Here is a 21,232-nt window from a genome sequence, read left to right as displayed (position 1 = left end):
TTTGGTACCATTTATCAGAAACAAGTCAGAAATTAGTCAGTTACGAAGCCAAGAATTACCACAGTAAAAACCATGTAAGGATTACCCTTAAAGGCATTCACCATTTCTGAAGGCGTGCCTGCTCTCAAACGTCCTAGAGGGTGGCATTCTTTAAGCAAGCAGGAAACAAGATAATAAAGCACAGGAAGGAAACATTGCCGATTGAAATGAACGTTCTCAGCCTCAGCTGCTGCTTCTAGGTCCTTCGCCCGCCCTGACTCGCCTCTGCCGGCGAGGAAACACCGTCGATGAACGCAAATAAACACAGGGCCCTTCCCCACCGCCCCAAGTTCATCAGCACCATGGCCTCACGGCCTACTCCCAGGCACGCCCGCAGAGCCTCTCCGCCAGGTACCGCACAGGGCAAGGTCACGGAGCGCAGGCTGAGAGTCTGAGGAGCCCCCGCCACCCTCTGAACCCCAAGGCAGGACCACCGGGGCCTGACCACGCACAACGTGGGGGCCCCACCCGCAACGGCCGCCACGCATGCGCCGGGAGCCAGCCCCGGACAGCGTCACGGCGCCTTCCGGGTCAGCGCAGTACTCTCCCCGCCCCGCCATGGAGGCCGGGCAGGGTCCCGGCGGCGGGGAGCTCGGCGATTCGCCCGAGGTACTGTCGTTGGCTTCGGCGGCGCTGCCAGCGGGAGCCCGGTGGGGTTCGGGGTTGTTTCTGCTGAGCGGGAGGCGGCAGGCTGGGGGCCGCGCTGGGGAGGGCGAGTCCTGTCAGCCTTCCGCCCTGCCCTGAGCAACCTGGCGGCCTGTGGAGGCGCGGGGACGGTGCCCTTGAGGTCTTTCTGGCGGCCTTTCGTAGGAGCGGTGTTCCCGGTAGAAGGTGTTCTCCGCGGTACCGGCGGCGTTCTCTCTTCAGCCCTGCTCCCGTCCCTCACCTCCGGTAGAAGCGTCTCGCACGACGGCAAAACTGCTGCCAGCTTTCACTAAATATAAGCACGCAAAGGGACGACACACACTTAATAATCAAACCCTGAGAAGTATTTCTGAAAGGGATTTAACCAGCTGTCGTTGCATCAATTTGGAAGGCTGGTAACGTGGACCGTTTTCTGAAGGAAAATGGGTCGACTAAGTTGGGATTAGACTGCGCAGAAAATGTTTTCTGCTCTCCTGTGATTTGTAGAAGCATTGGGTTTTCTTTACTGATACATTTCATGTCCCATGTGTAGCTAAAACGTGCTAGTTCCTTAAGTATGGCAGAGTCAAAGCACAGGTGCTACAAGGTGTGAAAGTTAGACAAAGTTTTTAATTCAATATCTCCAAAACCTTTATTTTTCTGATTCTTCTCTGATGTATTTCTTTAATGAAAGAGAGAAGTACCTAAGCCTTATGTACCAACAGAAGAGGAAAGAAGACTCCTCAAGGAATGTGCTGATGAGAGTGCCCGATACAGAGGTGGGTTCGGTTTGTTGGTAAACTTGGTTTGCTTTTCTTCCCCTCCCCTCTAGTTTTTATGATCTGAGACATCACAACAGTTCATTAGCAACCTTCACATGGGCTAAAACTGCATCCCAGTAATTGCTGATCTATGTAAGATTTACATTTATTAGGAGTTTACAGGACTGGAATTCTGTAAAAGGTGCAACATCATTTGTAAGGAGTATGCTGCATATTCCCTCATTATTAATATTCTTATTGAAATTCAGAAAATAGATTTAATTAATGGAGGTTCTTATTTATGTTTCTGAATATTGTTTTTTTTTATTTCTACATTTTTATTTTGTTTTTATCTTGAGAAATCAAATATAAAATGGCTTAATTTAGAGCAATTGCTTTCCATCTTTATGGAGACTCGTGAATCATAGAATCATAGAATGGTCTGGGTTGGAAGCGACCTCCAAAGCTCATCCAGTCCAACCCCCTCTGCACTCAGCAGGGACATCCTCAACTAGATCAGGTTGCCCAGAGCCCTCTCAAGCCTCACCTTGAATATCTCCAGGGATGGGGCCTCAACCACCTCCCTGGGCAACCTGTTGCATTGTTCCACCACCCTCATGGTGCAGAACTTGTTCCTAACATCCAATCTAAATCTACGTCTCTCTAGTTTGAAGCCATTGCTCCTCGTCCTGTTACTGCAGGCCTTTGTAAACAGTCCCTCTGCAGCCTTCTTGTAGCCCCCTTCAGGTACTGGAAAGTCACTGTTGGGTCTCCCCAGAGCCTCCACTTCTCCAGGTGGAACACCCCCAGCTCCCTCAGCCTGTCCTCATAGCAGAGGTGCTCCAAGCCCCTGATCATTTTCTTGGCCCTCCTCTGGACCTGCTGCATCAGGGTTTGCATTGTTTTAACTGAGCACTTTAACTGAACAGTTTTGGTTTTTTTTTCCCACAAAGCATTGAGAATTGATTGTATTACTTCTTAACCTTGTGTAATCCAAAGGTTCAAGGCATACCTGGGTTTTATACACCTGGACAAGAGGTTTGGCTGAGCAAGACTTCTGATGTGGTTGTTACCCACTGTTTTATATCATACACCAGTAGGTTACTCCTGGTGCTGATAGGTGACTTAGCAGAAACCAGGACAGATGAAGAATTCAGCAGCTGACTTGCTGAATTTAGCACACAGGGGCCCTGATTTCTCTCAGAAGTCAGTACTTTCAGGGACAACTTCTAATGCATTGTGATTTTGATTTGACAATTCAAAGGTCTGCTTTCTCTTTCTCCATTGCTTTGGTATATTCCTCTTTCCCTTTTATTCAAGTACTTGGAAACCTTCAGCTTATTTGCTAAAAACTAGCCATTTTCCTTGTGAAAAATGCCTTCAGTAAGATGACAGTTGGTTATGAGTTCTTGATAATCTCTCTCCTGGAAAACGAGGAGACTGAGTTATTGGTGGTTCTTGACATGCTCTGCTGTCAGTTCTTGGTTGGCCACGTAACTTGCTGCCCTCTGCATCTATAAAGAGACTGTGAAACAAGGTGAAGGTGCTGTTGGGAGGCCCCAAATTAGGTTCCTGAGTAATTTCACTTTAGGGAGCTACAACAGTAGTTGAGAGATGTTTCGTGGGTTTTTTTGTTTGGTTGGTTGGTTTTTTTGGGATTTGTTTACTCTGCTGTTCTCTCACTGGGGCAGCCTGAAGCCCATCACTGTTTTCAAGGTCTCCTGTCTTTGTTTCATTGTTCTGCATTACATCTTCCTAGTTTGTTATATTTATTACAGCAAGTACATCTTATTTGAATGCCTCTTTGCAAGAGGTATGGGCTGCCTGTGTAACTGCCCTGACATCCCCACTCCTTACTGTATCAGTTCTTGTTATTCATTTATGTTGCTGTAAATCTCTGTATTTTCAGTTGGTTTATTCAAATTTCAAGCTGTCACCAGTTTCTACCTTTCTTGCAAATCCTTCCTCTTTTGCCATAGTTTCTATTGACAGCTTCTATGTCAGAAATGCTTGCATGAGGAGGAACTTCTTCACTATGAGGGTCCCAGAGCACTGGCACAGGCTCGCCAGGGAGGTTGTGGAGTCTCCTTCTCTGGAGACTTTCAAGACCCATCTGGATGTGTTCCTGTGTGAGCTGCACTAGATTCTATGGTCTTGCTCTGGCAGAGGGGTTGGACTCAATGATCTCCAGAGGTCCCTTCCAACCCCTGACATCCTGTGATCCTGTGGTTTCATAGTTCAATTTAATACATGTTTTACTGATATTACTGATTTTTAATCACATTATCATACTATATAAATTCCCATAGTGTTAACAGTCCACAATACAATCTACAGTTTTCTCCTTCACACCTTTAGTCTCACTAACAAATCAGACTGATAAGACTTTTTGCCTATAAAACTATTTTGACTAAGGGACATGATGTGCATCCTTCAATATGTGCTGTTGATATATCAGCCTACCATTATTTTTCCTAGGGTTTAGTTTATTCCTGAAGCAGAAAAAGTGCCCATATCAGTGAAGGGCATTAATATTTCCTGATTTATTAAGCTGCTTTTGTTTTTTCTGCACTTGAATAATTATTTTATGTATGAAGCCAATTTTCATCTACCTATTCTAATTTTTACTTACCATTTCAGGTCATCTCTATGTTCACATACTAGCAGCTGTTTCCACTTGTCTTTGATGTCCACAGTATTTGTTGGGCCTATAAATCATTTCAAACCTAAGAGTTAGGCTGAAGTCTTCTCTGATGAATTGAGTTGGATTAAACACACACCTTTTCTAACTTTTTTTTCCCTCTTACAGTTTAACTTTAATCTGCACTGCCATGCTGTATCTCAGAATAAGTTTGAAAAATCAAGATCTAGAATCTCTGAAAGCATCTTGGATAGATTGGAAGACTTTGTCCTCTATTGTGAAGCATTACTGTAATCTTGCTTTGAACCAAGGAGCCAATACATTTTCTTAATATCAACATCCAGTCATATCCACCTGAAAATGCTGGTGGGACTCCTGACCTAATTTAGATCTGAGAAGAAATAAACTGTTAGTTCGCAAAATTCACTTTAATATTGTGCTGTCCACATTCTCAAATACACCATTTATCTTCAAATATGAACTTAATTAGCAGATTGTGTGCATCAAACACCATGAAACAGTGCCATTGCAGGTAGGTAAGGTTCAAGTCATTGAGCCTGTTTATAACAGCTGCATTTTCAGACTTGCATAAAATGTAGTTTCATTCTGACGTATCACAGAATGTTAGGGGTTGGGAGGGACTTCAAAAGATCATCCAGTCTAGCCCCGTGGCCAGAGCAGGATCATCTAGAGCAGGAATGCATCCAGGCAGGTTTTCAATGTCTCCAGTGAAGGAGTCCCCACAATCTCTTTGGGCAGCCTGCTCCAGGGTTCTGTCACCCTCACAGTTAAAAAGTTTTTCCTTATGTCCTTATGAAGCCCCTTCTGTTCCCGCTTGTGCCCACTGCCCCTTGTCCTATCCTTGGACATCACTGAGCAGAGCCTGGCTCCATCCTCCCAACACTTGTCATTAACTTTAGTCTTCTGTCATGTTCCTTGTTTCAGTGTCACTATCTCTCTAGGTGGGGAGTTTTATGAAGTTTCAAAGTTAATCTTCCCAATATCAATACCAAATAAGCGCTCCCTTAAAGGCTTTTGCCATTTTCAGGTGCTTCTTCCTACTTGAAGTCATTCAATATGACAAAAATTGACTGATTGCAGCAAGCAAAGTGCTCTTCATGTTTGTCATCCTCTCTGCATTTCTGACCCTACCCCTGAGCTGTGCAGTTTGATCCATCAACTACTGGGAAAGCTGCTCTGTTCATTGACTAAAACCCATTACCCAATTTTTATCACTTTGGTTTGTAGCTCTCTGTTAGAATTTTGACAAAGTTCTTGTTTTAGAACAAAATTAAGACTTTTGGTTATCAAAAATTTCAGAAGGCACTGCCTTCCATCCTGGAATCATAGAATGGTCTGGGTTGGAAGGAACCTCCAAAGCTCATCCAGTCCAACCCCCTCTGCAGTCTGCAGGGACATCCTCCACTAGATCAGGTTGCCCAGAGCCCTGTTGAGCCTCACTTTGAATATCTTCAGGGATGGGGCCTCAACCACCTCCCTCAGCAACCTGTCTCAATGTTCTATCACCCTCATAGTAAAGAACTTGTTCCTAGCATCCAATCTAAATCTGCTCTTGTCAACTTTGAAGCCACTGCCCTTCCTCCTGTCACTCCAGGAGAGAACTGTGCATGCTTTTCTGATCTAAAGTTTCTATTCTTACACAAATGAGCTTCATAAGGCCTAGCAATTCTCAGTGCATATTGTGTTAAAGGTGGTTGAAAACACTGAAAATCATTTTCTCAGCAACTTTTCTTTTTCTTCACAGCTTTTCCTTTGGCTGCAGTGAGCATGCTTGGTACTAGCTTCTTAATTAAGAAAGGTAAAGTCTAAACATACTTTGGGTTCATTTGGATTTGGTCAGATGAAATCCATTTCTCCTGTTAATAAAGTTACTCTAACAATACAATTTCCAATCTACTTGTAATTAAAAGAGTTCAGGCTCTTCAGCTGCATGGCTTCCTAAAACTGAAGGAACAAAACTTGAAAACCAAATTTTTGTTCAGTTGATGTTGCTTGGCAAATGCAGTATCTCAGTGATTATGAAACAATATGATTTGTAGTAATGCTCTGTGTGATATGATTGAAGAGGTAATTAAAATTACATTTTATAAATAAAATACATATACATAATTTTGTGAATATAGTTACAGTGCAAAATTCCAATGTTAGCTTTTTTTGAATGTTCTTCAGTGTTAGGTGTAAAAGGGCAACCTGATACCTACAAATATAACTAGAGTTGATCTTTTTCAGCCCAGTTCTTAGTAATTTATTACTAATTACTTTGATTCTCCTTTTCAGGTGTTCTAAGAGACAGTTCAAGATTTGGCTCTTTCACAAAAGTTGCATGTAAGTAACAGCTGTGTGTAAGTTCAGCCTGCATTCATACCTTAGGTTCTGGTCTCATTCCCATGAGACCAGCTGCCTGGTTCACTTGGACCTCACTTGGTGCCTGAAGAGCTGATCTGATCCATCCATCTGATCTAACCTTCCTGCAGTTAATTCTGTCAGTCAGAAACATCTGTGTTTAACTGCAGCCTCTCATAGTGCAGGGACTCTTCACCATCAGGAGGCAGAGCATTTCTTTTATTCACTCTTGAATTTGTGCAGCACATTTTGGACAGGTTTTGTTTATAGCCTTGCCTTCATAGTGCTTCACAAGTGTAAAGAGGTAATTGAAGATAAAAACATTGTTACTAGATGCTGTACAAGCTTGCTTTAAATTAATTGCTAGAGCACACCCACCCCTCCCTTCCTAATTTGAAGGTCCTTATTCATGTGTCTTATTTATCTCATTCAGGTTATTTTAGTGCCTTTTTTTTTTTTTGCTGGACATTCTGTACATACAATGGTAGGAAAACAGCAGTTCCATGTGAATGATTTTTGGATTAAGTATAATCAAAAAGAATTTAATAAATTAACCTTTTCAATGCAATCCATGACAGTAAAACAGGAAGTTGCCATCTTGCCAATCTGCCCAGATAGAGCCAGTCGCCCTTACAGTTTACTTCAGTGGGAAGAAGGTAGAGCCCGTGATTTGTGGTGAAGGAAGTGTTGTTTAAGCAGATAAATGAATGTGAGAGACTGAGGCTGCCATTTGTTTATTCCAAATACTCCTTGCTTTCTTTGAACACCAAACAATGGTAGAACACAAACTTTTCTAATAATTAATACCAGTACTGTTTCCCTGACTGCTCCTACACATTCCTAGCTAAGGGCCATGTTCCTCCTATTGAACAGAACTACATTTTCAAATCAGGGGGAAATGCAAGGAGCTGCTGGACTGGATCAGCTATTCTTGATGTTAAGGCTGTGAGCCAAATTACTTTTGGCTTCTCCTTTTTGATGTGAAGCAGAGAAGGCTCCAAGGAGACCTCATTGCAGCCTCTCAGTGCTTAAAGGGGGCCTGGAGAGAGGCATTTTAGCAGGGCCTGTTGCAACAGTACAAGGAGTGATGGTTTTAAACTAAAAGAGGGGAGATTTAGACTAGATGGAAGGAAGAAATTTTTTTACAATGAGGGTGGTGAATCACTGGCACTGGTTGCCCAGAGAGGTGGTAGATGCCCCATCCCTGGAAACATTCAAGGTCAGATTAGACAGACAGGGCTCTGAGCAACCTGATCTGGGTACAAATAGCAATGGGTACAAACTGCCCTTTGAAGGTCTCTTCCAGCCCAAACCATTCTGCCCCACTTTCACAGATTCACACATTCACAGATTGCATTGGGTTGGAAGGGACCTTCAAAAGTCATCTTGTTCAATCCCCTGCAGTCAGCAGGGACACCTCCAGCTAGATCAGGCTGCCCAGGGCCACATCAAGTCTGATCTTGAATGTCTCCAGGAACAGGGCATCAACCACATCCCTGGGCAGCCTGTTCCAGTATTTCACCACTCATTGCAAAGAAATTCCTCCTGATGTCCAATCTAAATCTCCAGTTTCAAACCATTGCTCCTCATCCCATCACCACAAGCCCATCTAAACAGTTCCTCCCAAGCCTTCCTGTAGGTTCCCTTCAGATACTGAAACATAGTTCTAAGGTTTCCTTTTCTTCTCCAGGCTGAACAGCTCTAATTCTTACAGCCTGTCTTCATAAAAGAGGTGCTTCAGCCCTTTGATCATCTTTGTGACCCTCCTCTGGGCCCACTCCAGCAGGTCTGTGTCCCTCTTGTGTGGGGGCCACAGTACATGGTGGTGTCTGGAAGTTCAGAGGTGCTTCCTTTACAGATTTTCAGATTCCAGGATGTTCTGTCTATACTTCCCTGTCATAACTTTCCTCAGTAGTCTTAAAGGCAGGCTGATGATTTAAGGGACCTTCCAGTTAGTCGTGACTGCATCAGTGCAGAAAGCCAATCACATCCAGGGCTGCGGCAAGAGAAGCACAGCCAGCAGGGCAAGGGAGGTGATTCTCCGCCTCTCCTCCTCTACGCTGGTGAGACCCCACCTGGAGTACTGTGTCCAGCTCTCGAGCCCCTATTACAAGAAGGATCTGGAGGTGCTGGAAGGTGTCCAGAGAAGGGCCATGAGGATGAGCAGAGGGCTGGAGCTGCTCTGCTCTGAGGACAGACTGAGAGAGTTAGGGCTGTTCAGTCTGGAGAAGAGAAGGCTCTGAGGAGACCTTCTTGTGGCCTTCCAGTATCTGAAGGGGGCTACAAGAAGCTGAAGAGGGACTTCTTAGTGTGTCAGGTAGTGGTAGGACTAGGGGGAATGGAGCAAAACTAGAAGTGGGTAGATTCAGATTGGATGTTAGGAAGAAATTCTTCCCCATGAGGGTGGTGAGACACTGGAAGAGGTTGCCCAGGGAGGTGGTGGAAGCCTCATCCCTGGAGGTTTTTGCAGCCAGGCTGGATGTGGCTCTGAGCAACCTGATCTAGTATGAGGTGTCCCTGCCCATGGCACGAGGGTTGGAACTGGATGATCCTTGAGGTCCCTTCCAACCCTAACAATTCTATGATTCTATGACTGATTCAGCATGGCATAGACCTATGGGTCCTCTGTCCTTCTTTGGCAAAGGACAAGGTCCCTATGACCTGCTAATCAGCTAAACCCTCACATTTCTCATCAAATGAGAAGTTTCTCATTCTTTCACTTGTAATTGTGGCTGTTCCTCTCTTTTCCCTTGGAAAAGGATTTTTAACTTCCTTCTGGGAATACAGATATTAGAACAGGAATAACAATTTCAGTACCAGTACAGCAGGGTGGGATAAAATCTTCTTTTATATTGATTCTCAGGCAATGCAATCTTCAGTGTGAGGACCTCAGAGGATTAATGTTATTGGCAATTAACTCTTTCCTGACTTAAAAGATGATCTGAAGTCTTTAGTCTTTGTATTTAGAAAATCCTCACGGCATGTGTGGTTCCTTCTAACATAAGCCAATCTATGTGAAAGAAGGATCCAGGCCTTTTCTCCCCCAAAATCGACAAGAGAAGTTCTATTAATTGCCATGGAATCCTTCATGCCCCTTTACGCTCAAGTTTGACCCACTCATAGAACTTGAAGGAGCCATTTGATGGAAATCACTGAGTTTTAAGCCCAGGAAGAACTATCCTGGTTGTTTATTCTCATGACCTGCCTAGCAGATGAAAACAACTCATGCACTAAATTGAAAGTGTTTGCCTAGTGATTGCGAGAGTTCAGCTGATTCACTTGTTTGCCCTCCAGCACCCAGAGCAGAGTTCTCATCAGAAGATACTGAGCCTAATGCTGAGTTTATTCAGACTTCTCTTCACAGTAGTGAAAGCCCTTTCAAAATCTGGTTGTTCTGATGGATACAATTAGCAGAATTTGTGACTTTGGTTTGTTCCTGACTGGTTTATCATCTTTGGTATTTGTTACTTCTGGATCTTGGGAGGGAAAAAAACCTAACTGCAGTTATTTTCTTCTTTTTTTTTTTTTTTTTGGTCACCTTTCATTAATCAAATAGTAGCTGACATTATTTGCTGCTCACACCATGTCTAAATCATTGCTCTATGTCTCAGTTCAGCTGCTGCATTTGCTTTTGGTGCCCTTTGTCTGCAGGAGAAGCAGAGAGAGATGATGACTGCGTGGTTTGGTTAAGCTCTATAAACTGTTCGGTTTTCTTTTGTTCCAGATGCTGTATGATTGACTTGAAATCCTTATTTTTGATCTGAGCATTGTGATCCAGTGTATGAACCCATCTTATTTTTTTCTCTTAAAGTCGCTGGAATGTGTGGATACCTGGCTGGGAAGATATCCTACTTGCCAATCTGTAGTGAGAAATTTAAGAAACTGAAGGATTCCCCCATAGGAGATGTTCTTCGACAAGCTCAGAGACATAGTTCCCATAAGTAAGAATTTCATTCTCTTTTAAATGTAAAACTTACTCTTGATTGGGATATTTAAACACTGACAGATCGAGGCTACGTTTGCAGCTTTCAGAGACCTTCAGAACTGCACTTTCCCTTTTTTCCCTGTTTTTCACTGGTGCACAGTAATAAGACAAGGAACGATGAATACAAACTTGAACACAAAAGGTTTCACCTCAACATGAGAAGAAACTTCTTTACAGTGAGGATGACAGGGCACTGGAACAGGGTGGCCAGAGAGGTTGTGGAGTCTCCTTCTCTGGAGACTTTCCAAACCCACCTGCATGTGTTCCTGTGTGGATTACCCTGGGTGATCCTGCTCTGGCAGGGGGGTTGGACTGGATGATCTCTGGAGGTCCCCTCCAATCTCTAACATCCTATGATCCCAAATCTGCCACTCTCAGGAAGCTCTATATGTATCAGTTGGTCAGCTATAAAAGAGGTATTTTGACCTCTGACCACTTTTGAGGAGTAGGGAAAGCCAAGTTTTACTAAGCAAAATGTGTTCTTTGTAAATTAAGATGCTGTGGAATTTCCTTACAGTAGTGTGACAGCAGAAATTACCTCCTGAGTTTAGAAATGAACTGAAATAAAATAGTCTGACATTCTGGAAACTTTTCCCATAGTTCAGTTTGAAGTAGGAAGAGGGTGGAAATGATTTCAGTGTTTATCAAAGGAAAGAGCTCTGCAGGAAGAAGCATGGTGGTCAAGTTTACTGCTGTTTAAATCCTTTACATCTGTGACAGCATTATACTGTACATATGAGAAACTCATCAGGTTCTTTAAAACTATTTCCTGTTTTGCTCCAGAATGTTTTCTACCTCGAGTGGGTTTTAATTGCAAATCACTTTTGGAGTACCTCACTTAAACCCTCAATTGAAAACTGGGAGAAGAGTGTTTGTAGTGTTTGGGTAGTGACAAGCAGTCCTGCTACGGGTGTGCTGAGATTTGTTAAATGTTTGTAGAGGATTGGATTAAATTCTTAATTGCTTTATCAGTTCAGATTTATGACAGTTTTTTCTGCAAGATTTACTTTGATTCTGAAATGTTTACCCTATTTTTTTTCCTTTTTGGCATCAAATGCATTCTTAGGAATTACTGTATCAATTCAGCTGAACTGGAGCTGGACTTGTCCCTTCACACCCCTCCAGTTTCTGATAGGAAATTGTCATCATCATTAACTGTGTTTACTGCAGATGAGAACCTGCTTAAATGCCATCATCTGCTGCACCAATCAATCCCTTTGACCTTTAATGGCCCATCCTTTCCTATCTGCAACATTTTATGGCCTAAGTGATAACTTCTTTTTTTTTTTTTCCCTTTTTTTTTTCCCTTTGGTTGAATCATTAATTGAAACTCATTCAAATCCCATTATGGTCTACCCATGCTACTCTTAAGCCAGCACCAGAAACCATTACGTTTTCATGGTCATTATGCATCTACTAATTAATGTATTTTGGTAATTGTGACTTGCAGTTAAAATAGGTAGAGGGATAGAAGATCAGGTAGTTCTTTAAAGCTGTGTTTGCATATAATTCAGATAGCTAATTGAGGTAATGGCTTAGCTCTCTCTGTTGGGAGAATAAAACAAAGAGTAACTGCAGATGTTTTTCCTGGGAAACTGGAAGTACAGCTGAGCAGAAATTTAAAGTAAAAAAGGCATAAATACTCCAGAGACCTTCTAGTGGCACTGAGTGGTGGTGTTCACGATAAAGAAACAAGTTGGAGTAGATGATCTCTAAGGTCCCTTCCAACCTAAGCCATTTTGAGTATGTAGTGGTAGGGAATGCTGTTAGAATCACAGTATCACTGTACATTAGAGGTTGGAAGGGACCTCCAGAGATCATCCAGTCCAACCCCCCTGCCAAAGCAGGAGAATATCAGGCATCAGTTTCCAGAATATTCTTTATTTAGCCTTATCTTTTAACTTAAGAGAAAATTCCTTAATGCTCCTGCTGAATTCAGCAACTCAATAAACCTTCATCATTTAATTTGCCCAAGAGAGCTGCTCTTCTGCTGTTGAGTACTGCTCTATTACAGCAGTTTCTAATGCTGGAGGGTTGAAATTGCAAATTCTTCCTAAGAGGCATTTTAAAATAACTCTAGTTGGTGCTGCCCCTGGTTACCTGAGCACTCCCTCTGCTATTGGTGTCTGATGTGTTATTTGTGTCTGAAGACTCCCTGGGGGCAGGGATTGTCATTTTTACCTTGTAAAATGCAAAACACCTAGGCTCTTTTGTCTTCTCTTCTGGAGATAAGTTTTTGGGAGGAAGGCAAGAGTGTTGGAGAAGGGACTGTAGAGATCTTTGCAATGTACAAAACCCCCCAAACAAACAACAAAACAAAAATCCCAGAACCACACACACAAAATCAAAACAACAACAGAAACCCCACTCCCAGCCTTTTTTAAAGATGATAACTCCTGTTAGAAACTAAACCATTTAAAATCAAAGAGTATTTCCTTGAAGCACACTTCCTGGTGCATTTGGAACTGCAGTATTTCTGTATTTAGTATCTCATTGTGTTTGGGTTTTTTTTTTTTTTTCAGCCGTTCCAGTCGGAAATCTGAATTTTCAGATCTGCCTTCTCAGTCATTTCCTGAAGCTTCTTCTCCAAGAGCTGGCTTCCCCCTTTCTCCTAGCTATTCAGATGATTATAGTTCAACAGATAGAGGCCTCTCAAGCTATGAACCTGTTCCGTTCAGCGCTTCCCTGAATGAATCTTCACCTACAGGCATCACTGATTACACTGCTCAAGGTGTGTTTTGCCTCAACATTTATCTGTTTGTAGATTTGCCTTTCTCTTAGCTGCTCCTCTTAGTAAACTATGTGGTTTCATAGACTGGTTTTGAATGAAACAGCATGAAGTTCCCAGAATTGTTTCTACCCAGAAAAGAACTAAGTCATCACAGAAAAACATTCAGGTTGGACAAGCCCCTCAGGATCACTAAGTCCAACCATGAACCCTACTCTTACAAGGCTCACCCCTAAACCATAGCCCCAAGCACCACATCCAAACCACCTTGAAACACATCCAGGGTTAAATGTATTATTTTGTCTAGTAACTCTAAATGTTTGAGGGGTGTTTTTTTCCCATGTTTTATAGCTCTAATTGCAAGTAAAAGTTGTAAATGAACTGACAAGGTTTAATCTTGACAAGCTTGAGAATTGGGCCAGTGACAACTGCATGACGTTCAGCAAGTCACACTGCAAGGTCCTGCATGAGTCAGGCCAAGCCCAGGCACAAATCCAGGCTGGGTGCAGAGTGGGTTGAGAGTAGCTCTGAAGAAAGAGACTTGGGGGTGTTGGTTGCTGAGAAGCTCCCCAGGAGCCAGCAGTGCCCTCATGCAGCCCAGCAGGCAGCTGTGTGCTGGGCTGCAGCCAGAGGAGTGTGGGCAGCAGGGCAAGAGAGGGGATTCTGCCCCTTGACTCTGCTCTGCTGAGGCCTCACCTCCAATCCTGCCTCCAGTTCTGGTGTCCCCAGCATGAGAAGGACACAGAGATGTTGGAGTGACTCCAGAGGAGGCCACAAAAATGATCCAAGGGCTGGAGCACCTCTGCTGTGAGGACAGGCTGAGGCAGCTGGGGTTGTTCAGCCTGGAGAAGACTCAACTCCAGGGGGACCTTAGAGCTGCCTTCCAGTACCTGAAGAGATCCTACAGAAAGGCTGCAGTGGGATTTTCATCAAGGTGCCTAGAGACAGGACAAGGGGGAATGGTTTGAACCTGAGGCAGAGTAGGTTTAGACTGGATCTTAAGAAGAAGTTCTTCAGTACAAGGGTGGTGAGACTCGGGAATAAGCTGCCCAGGCAGGCTGTGGCTGCCTCCTCCCTGGGGGTGTCAAGGCCAGGTTGGATGAGGCCTTGAGCAGCTGAGTCTAGCAGAGAGGTGTCCCTGCCCATGGTGGGGAGGTTGGAGTGGATGGTCTCTGAGGTTCCTTCAAACCTGAGCTTGTTCTAGGAGTCTATGATCTGTTATCAAACCAAACTGAAAAAAACTCAGCCTGGAGTTCTTTTTGCTTGAGCTGGAGGTGATTATGACATCCTTTCAGTGCACTCAATAAGCCACAGTCCCTGCCCTTTGCCTGAAGGCTTGCTGAGGTGATTTCATTTTCAGCAGCAGTGGTGCTGTGACTGTATACAGCAGGAATTCAGTGGCATTAAACTGCTTTCTGTAATGTGCCAAACACTGAAATCTCCTGAGAACTGCATGCACATTGTCTCCTGTCCAGCAACAGCTGATTTTCTCACGAAGAACTAAAACAATTTTCAACTACTGTTGTGTGCAGCTGTCCCCCTCCTGCCGGTCTGAGCTCTGTCCTCAGTTCTAGCAGGGCAAACACACCCTGCTGAGTGCAGGTCTCTCTGGTACACACAGGAGAAAGCTCCTGTGAAATGCAGAGTTTCATACTTTGGAATGGTTTGTATTTTTTAACTCTTTAATGGAAAAGGTTTTATTTCACCAAAAAAGGCCTCCTTGTGCAACTTGATTTTAGTCATACAAATTACCAGATGTAAATGTGTCAAGGATATGATGACATTCATCAGAAATAGAAATAGTTGGTAGAGCCTTAATTGTAGAACCAAGAATCTGCATTATAAATGCAGCTTGGAGGAAGAAGTGTTTGTCAGGTGGCATATGGATTTCATCCTGATTCTCTGAAAGCAGAATTCATATATTCACAGATTGCATTGTGTTGGAAGAGACCCTCAAAGGTCATCTTGTCCAACTCCCCTGCAGTGAGCAGGGACACCTCCAACTACATCAGGCTGCCCAGGGCCACGTCAGGACTGATCTTGAATGTCTTCATGGATGAGGCCTTAACAACACCCCTGGGCAGCCTGTTCCAATGTTTCACCACTCTCACTGTGAAGAACTTCCTCGTGATGTCCAACCTAGATCTCCCCTGCTCCAGTTTCAAACCACTGCCCCTTGTCCTATCACCATGGGCCCTTCTCAACAGTTCCTCCCCATCTTGTAGGTCCCCTTCATGTCTTGTTCCACAGCAAATCCAACCTGAGGCAGAGCCTCTGTCTGGCACTGGAGCAGAGCTGGGAATTTAAAGCCTGAATGGAAACCCCTGAGCTTCAACTAGGTTTCTTTGGTCTCTTCTCTCAGGCAAGCAGCAACAGAACAAGAGGACACAGTCTCAAGCTGTGCAGGGGGAAGTTTAGGCTTGATCTTAGAAAGAAGTTCTTCCCAGAAAGAGAGATTGGCCATGGGGATGGGCTGCCCAGGGAGGTGGTGGGGTTGGCATCCCTGGAGGTGTTTAAGAAGAGTCTGGCTGAGGCACTTAGTGCCAGGGTCTGGTTGATTAGATAGGGTTGGGTGATCAGTTGGACTTGATGAGCTTGGAGGTCTCTTCCAACCTGTTTGATTCTGTGATTTTTCAGAAACCATAAATGTATCAAGCTTAAGAGTATCATAAATCTCACATCGAGTGACCAGAACTATTTTATCCATGAGCTACTACCACATGGTTGTTAGAATTTCCACTGAGTACTGAAGAAAAGAACTTCACTGCCAGTCTCCCAAAGCAGTTTGATCAAGTGAAAAGCCTCAAAGGAATGTGTTAGTTAAAGAGCACAGTCTGGGATACATTTAACATCACAGCTGTCCTGTTCCTTTTCATTTGGGATTGAGCTGTAATTAACTGGCATTCCAGAACAGGTTGTGGCCAGCTTTTGGTGTGTGATGCCAATTCTAGTGTTTTTATGCTTCTTCTGTTTTCAGATCCTGCTCCAGTTCCAGAAGAAGGTCGTAAAAAGAAAGGCGTCACCTATGAGGAATTAAGGAATAAACACAGAGAGGTTTATGATGTAATGCAGCCACCAAAGGCAGAAGCTCCAAGCAAGTTTACACAGGAGAAAAAAGCTAAAGAAGGTAATCCCTGATGTACAGAAACACAGAGTGAATCCAGCCAGCTGTTAAACATGGTCACAAACTCACAGCTTAATGCTGCTTAGCCTTTAAGCAGTTTGCCTTTGCAGTATCTGCAGGTATCTCCTGTGTGAGGTATTCTGCAGTTTCATACTTCGAGTCATTTTTTCAAACACCATTGGTCTTCCAGCAGCAGCTGAGCATTGCTCTTCTCCAGCCATACTGCCTGCTGCCAGACTGCAAATCTCATCAATTTGCCTTCATGTTGAGTAACCTCTTCCAAAAGGGAGCTCTCTGAGCTCAGAGCTATAGCAAAGAGTTTTAGCTGTGGCAGGGGGTGTATGTTTTAGCTAGCATTGTTCTCTCAAAATAGAGCACATGGCTGATGCTTTTAATTGGTGGGGTTGTGTTTACTTATTTTTATGACCTGTTTCATGTGGAATTAGTGGATTTCTATAGAGGCATTGTTTGTGGAGCTTGATTTTCTGCATTAAAACTCAAAGGAAGGAAGCAGCCTTTGGCAGCAATATTGAGATTTGTTTTCACAGTGAAAAACAAAACTTAACACAGCAAAAATAAGAGTGCAGTGTCCTGAAGAATAAGATGTCATTCAGTCAACTTTTTGACTCAACTGTTTGAAAGGGAGACAGAGAAGCGAGTTACAATTGCTTGCCCTAAAACCTCTTTAGTTCAGTGCAGCAGCTGTGAAAGTGACATTAGGAAGAGGAAGGTTTCAGCATAAAACACACTGCTGGAGTTGTTTGGGTGGCATACAGTGTCTTGGCAATCAGGTTGCAACAGGATTTTACAACAGCTAACATTTCTTTCTAGGCATAACATGTGGGAATAAGTATAGGAAAGTATATTAAAGCCAAAATAAATAATGTAAGCTTTGGAACAGTGTAGCTTAACAGCATCAGTCTGCTTTGTGCTTGTGAATTACTTTCACCAGATCATCTGTCTCTGGGCAGAGTTATAGAGTCTTCAACTAAAAATTATCATCAATTATTGGATAATGATTTAAAATTGTTATTTTGAGGCTGGAAGCTCTTTTATCATGTGACTGTGCCAAATGAGACATGAAAAGTGATTGAAGCTGTAGTTTCAGATTGCATCTGAACTCTGTCAGCTGACACTTCACTGATTCACACAAGGTTTCTTTTCAGAAGATATTTGTCCAGAAAGCCTAGGAATGTCACTGGCCTCCCAGAGGAGGGCCACAAACATGATCAGGGGCTTGGAACACCTCTCCTACAGGCTGAGGGAGCTGGGCTTGTTCAGCCTGGTGAAGAGAAGGCTCCAGGGAGACCTAACAGTGACCTTCTAATACCTGAAGGCTGCCTACAAGAGGGCTGCAGAGGGACTGTTTGCAAAGTCCTGTAGTGATAGGATGAGAGGCAATAGTTTCAAACTAGAGCAGAGCAGATTTAGATTGGATGTTAGGAACAAGTTCTACACCATGAAGGTGGTGGAACACTGGAACAGGTTCCCCCAGGGAGGTAGTTAAGGACCCATCCCTAGAAATATTCAAGGTGAGGCTGGACAGGGCTCTGGGCAACCTGATCTAGTTGAGGATGCCCCTGCTTACAGCAGAGGGGCTTGGACTGGATGAGCTTTGGAGGCCCCTTCCAACCCAAACCATTCTATGATTCTAAACCACAGACAGAAATCTTAAGCAACATTCTGCAAACCTTGCATTATCTCATGGCAAATCTTACAGCAGTGAAAGCAGAAGATGCAAAACTACAATGTTTTACAAGTGGAAGCACATTTAAATCTAGAGCTTAGGGGTTCTTCTGGTATTACAGGCTAAGGTCTGATTGAGGTTTTTGTGACACTCTGGACATGTCACTTGTTTGCCTGTTTACATATCCTGAGACATTACTCCTTTGTTCATTCTTCTGGGAAGGCAGATTGATCAGTCGTAGAATGGCTCAGGTTGGAAGGGATCTCAGAGATCATCTGCTCCAACCTCCTCTCCATGGGCAGGGACACCTCTCAACTAGACTCAGCTGCTCAAGGCCTCATCCAGCCTGGCCTTCAACACCCCCAGGGAGGAGGCAGCCACAGCCTCCCTGGACAGCCTATTCCAGAGTTTTACCTCCTTTCTACTGAAGAATTCTTCCTCAGCTCCACTCTAACCCTGCTCTGCCTCATCTTCAAACCATTCCCCCTTGGCCTGTCTCTAGACCCCCTGATGAGAAGTCACTCTGCAGCCTTCCTGCAGGATCCCTTCAGGTATTGGAAGGCAGCTCTAAAGTCCCTCTGGAGTCTTCTCTTCTCCAGACTGAACACCCCCAGCTCCCTCAGCCTGTCCTCACAGCAGAGGTGCTCCAGCCCTTGGATCATCTTTGTGACATCCTCTAGACTCACTCCCACAGCTCTGTGTCTTTCTCATGCTGGGGACACCAGAACTGGATGCAGTATTCTTTTACTTCTGTGTCGCGTGAACCAGACTAGCAGATGGTGGTTTCTGCCCTCTGTTGCAGGGACATCAGGGAGAACAAATCATGTTTAAACCAGTTGTAAGCAGTCCCTAAGTTCCATCTGCTGGTGCCTTCTGCATTCATTGTAGCTGTACAAACATGTGCACCTGCAGAGAGATCTGACTTGGGCATTTCCCAGGGAGTGAGCACAGCCTGCTCAGCTGCCATGGCTCATGGAAAAGGAAATCAAATGGCAGTCTGAGAGAGCTTCTCATTGTGCCTGACTGCAACATCAATTGGCTTCAAAGAGGTTGGCCAGTGCCCAGTGCTCTCTGAATGACACCCACCCATTCTGCTCCCTTCCAATGGCTGTGCTGCAGATAGGTGTTAATAAACAGTGGGCTTAGTAATTAACCTGCAAGTAGCTTGATAAGGGTTGCCTGACCTGTGTCAGCATTCCTGCTGAATTGTCTGATCCATCCTTTGCTCCAGCAGTTAGGGCAGGCAGTTACAGAGCACTCTGCAGTCGCTTTCAGGAGAGCATCTCGGCACTGGCAGCTCCTTGTTGAGTTACACATGGCATGCTCCTGAACAAATCCATTAAGACCAGTACCCTGCTGGCTTTTTTTTCACTCACTTACAGGCTTTTGTCTTAAAGGAAGCTGCCAAATAATAATGGTTGAGTAGTTTCCTCCTAAGGATTAGTGATTTCTGTTTGTTTGGCTTTGAATGTGTTTTAACTATCCTGAATCCATCCAGTTGTGCACGTAACAAGATTATGTAGCCACATTATTTATCACAACATTCCTGGCCTGTTTCCTCCAATTGTCTTCGTTTCATCCACATTACATTTGTTTGAAAGTCATTAGAAATCCTGCAGGGCAGGAATTGGCACAGCAGGCTCCTGAAGGCTGAACCTTAATTCATTAAAGAAGAATGATTAGCAAACTTTTCTCCCCATTTATTCAAAAGCAGCTTTAATTAGATATCTGTTGTGCTGTGACTGACACTCCCCAGTCCCCATTCCAACTGACAATGCATTCCAGCATCCTTTTTGGCACTGGGTAAGATAATTTCACTGCAAAAAGTTTTTAAGTGATGTGTGACTGTCTTTGTGTCTTTCCTTTAGTTAAAGTAAATAAGTATGGAGATACCTGGGATGAGTGACAGCTGAAGGAAGAATCGAAGAAAATGATCTCCTGTTCGCCAACTTGAACTTCATCTACGTTAGTCACAAGTGTCAGCACCTTTGGTGTGTTCTGCCAGGCACAGCTCTTAATCAAGGAGGAGAAAATCCTGACTTGCCAGAAGATTAAAAATTAAAATAAAAAATAAAGCATTTAAGCTTAAATTTTTTCAGTTTTGCATAAATACAGCAGGAGAAGCTATCGTGAGGTGTCATGGCTGCAAACCATTTGTGCTGTTGTTTAAGAATGAAAAGGGTAACTGGCAATAGCTGATAGAAATGTAGAGCAAAAGGTACCAACTCTCTGTAAATAATGCAATCACATGTATTGGGAAGGAGAAAAGAGCAGAATCTTATCAAATTGTCAAGACTTGCATTAAAAGTTACCTGCAGAACTCACCTCTCACTTCATTTTGTCTGAAAGGGATATGATGGAAAGCTAAAATTGCTGCCATGCTTGGTTAGTAAGGCCTGGAATAACCCTGGACAGGGAAAAAGGACTGAGGAACCGGGCCAACACCGAAGTAAGCAAAGTATTTCTGTGTTGCCTAGAGCAATACTCATAGAATCACAGAATGGGTCATGTTGGAAGGAACCTGAGAGCTCATCTACTCCAATCTCCCCACCATGGCAGGGACACCTCTCAACTAGACTCAGCTGCTCAAGGCCTCATCCAACCTGGCTTTGAACACCCCCAGGGAGGAGGCAGCCACAACCTCCCTGGGCAGCCTATTCCAGAGTCTCACCACCCTCATACTATAGAACTTCTTCCAAAGATCCAGTTTAACCCTGCTCTTCCTCAGCTTCAAACCATTCTCCCTTGTCCTGTCCATTCCACCCTTAGGAAAAGTCCCTCTGGCTTGCCCACACTGGGGGTCTCCAGACATGCATGTGGAAGAGAAGGGTTGAATGAAACTGCAGGTGTTTAAGACAGCTCCACTGAACTGCAGAAGGGTAAACCTGACAGACTTTAGTAAAAGTTTGAATGGTTCTTGACTGTCAGTGTTAGGTTTGAGGTACTTAGCCTTATGCATGTTAAGACAAAACCCCCACTGTGCTGCACTGACAGAACGAGTTAAGAGTATTTCCTAATGCTTGCATCACCTGCTTTGTCTCAGTCAAAATGCCGTTTCCCATATCCTCACCTCTGCTCTTTCAGTTCACAGCACTCTGTTTATCTGGGGGGGGGAGTTGGCTATAGGGGAGCAGAACCCATCACGAAGGTGATAGCTTAAAAGCATTCCTGTCATCCTTATTGGAGATGAAAAGTAACATACCCACCCCCATGACTATTGATTGTGTGGACTGGCAGCAGAGCAGCAAGAATGAGAAGATTGTTTTTAAGGGTGTACAG

At 43.9% G+C, this 21,232-nt stretch overlaps 1 protein-coding gene across 1 annotated transcript; it reads left to right on the top strand.

The window, feature by feature from the left end:
• Positions 1–597: 597 nt before the first annotated feature.
• OCIAD1 (OCIA domain containing 1) lies at positions 598–20,265 on the top strand. The gene is made up of 8 exons (XM_054382981.1): positions 598–648; positions 1,358–1,442; positions 5,831–5,884; positions 6,364–6,411; positions 10,241–10,370; positions 12,937–13,145; positions 16,120–16,269; positions 19,822–20,265. Exons 1-8 carry the CDS (start codon positions 598–600, stop codon positions 19,857–19,859), a joined length of 765 nt encoding a protein of 254 aa, XP_054238956.1. The 3' UTR covers positions 19,860–20,265.
• Positions 20,266–21,232: the final 967 nt, after the last annotated feature.

This window comes from Indicator indicator, chromosome 8, assembly GCF_027791375.1.
Source record: "Indicator indicator isolate 239-I01 chromosome 8, UM_Iind_1.1, whole genome shotgun sequence".
NCBI lineage: Eukaryota > Metazoa > Chordata > Aves > Piciformes > Indicatoridae > Indicator > Indicator indicator.
The sequence above is the reverse complement of the archived record's forward strand: the minus strand, read 5'-3'. Positions and strand labels throughout refer to the sequence as shown.

Bases quoted from the DNA above. Each gene is read 5' to 3' on its own strand.
- OCIAD1 (XM_054382981.1), top strand. From the start codon at position 598: ATGGAGGCCGGGCAGGGTCCCGGCGGCGGGGAGCTCGGCGATTCGCCC. The intron at 13,146-16,119 runs GTGTGTTTTGCC...TTCTGTTTTCAG, and splicing joins CACTGATTACACTGCTCAAG to ATCCTGCTCCAGTTCCAGAA. The intron at 16,270-19,821 runs GTAATCCCTGAT...TCTTTCCTTTAG, and splicing joins GGAGAAAAAAGCTAAAGAAG to TTAAAGTAAATAAGTATGGA.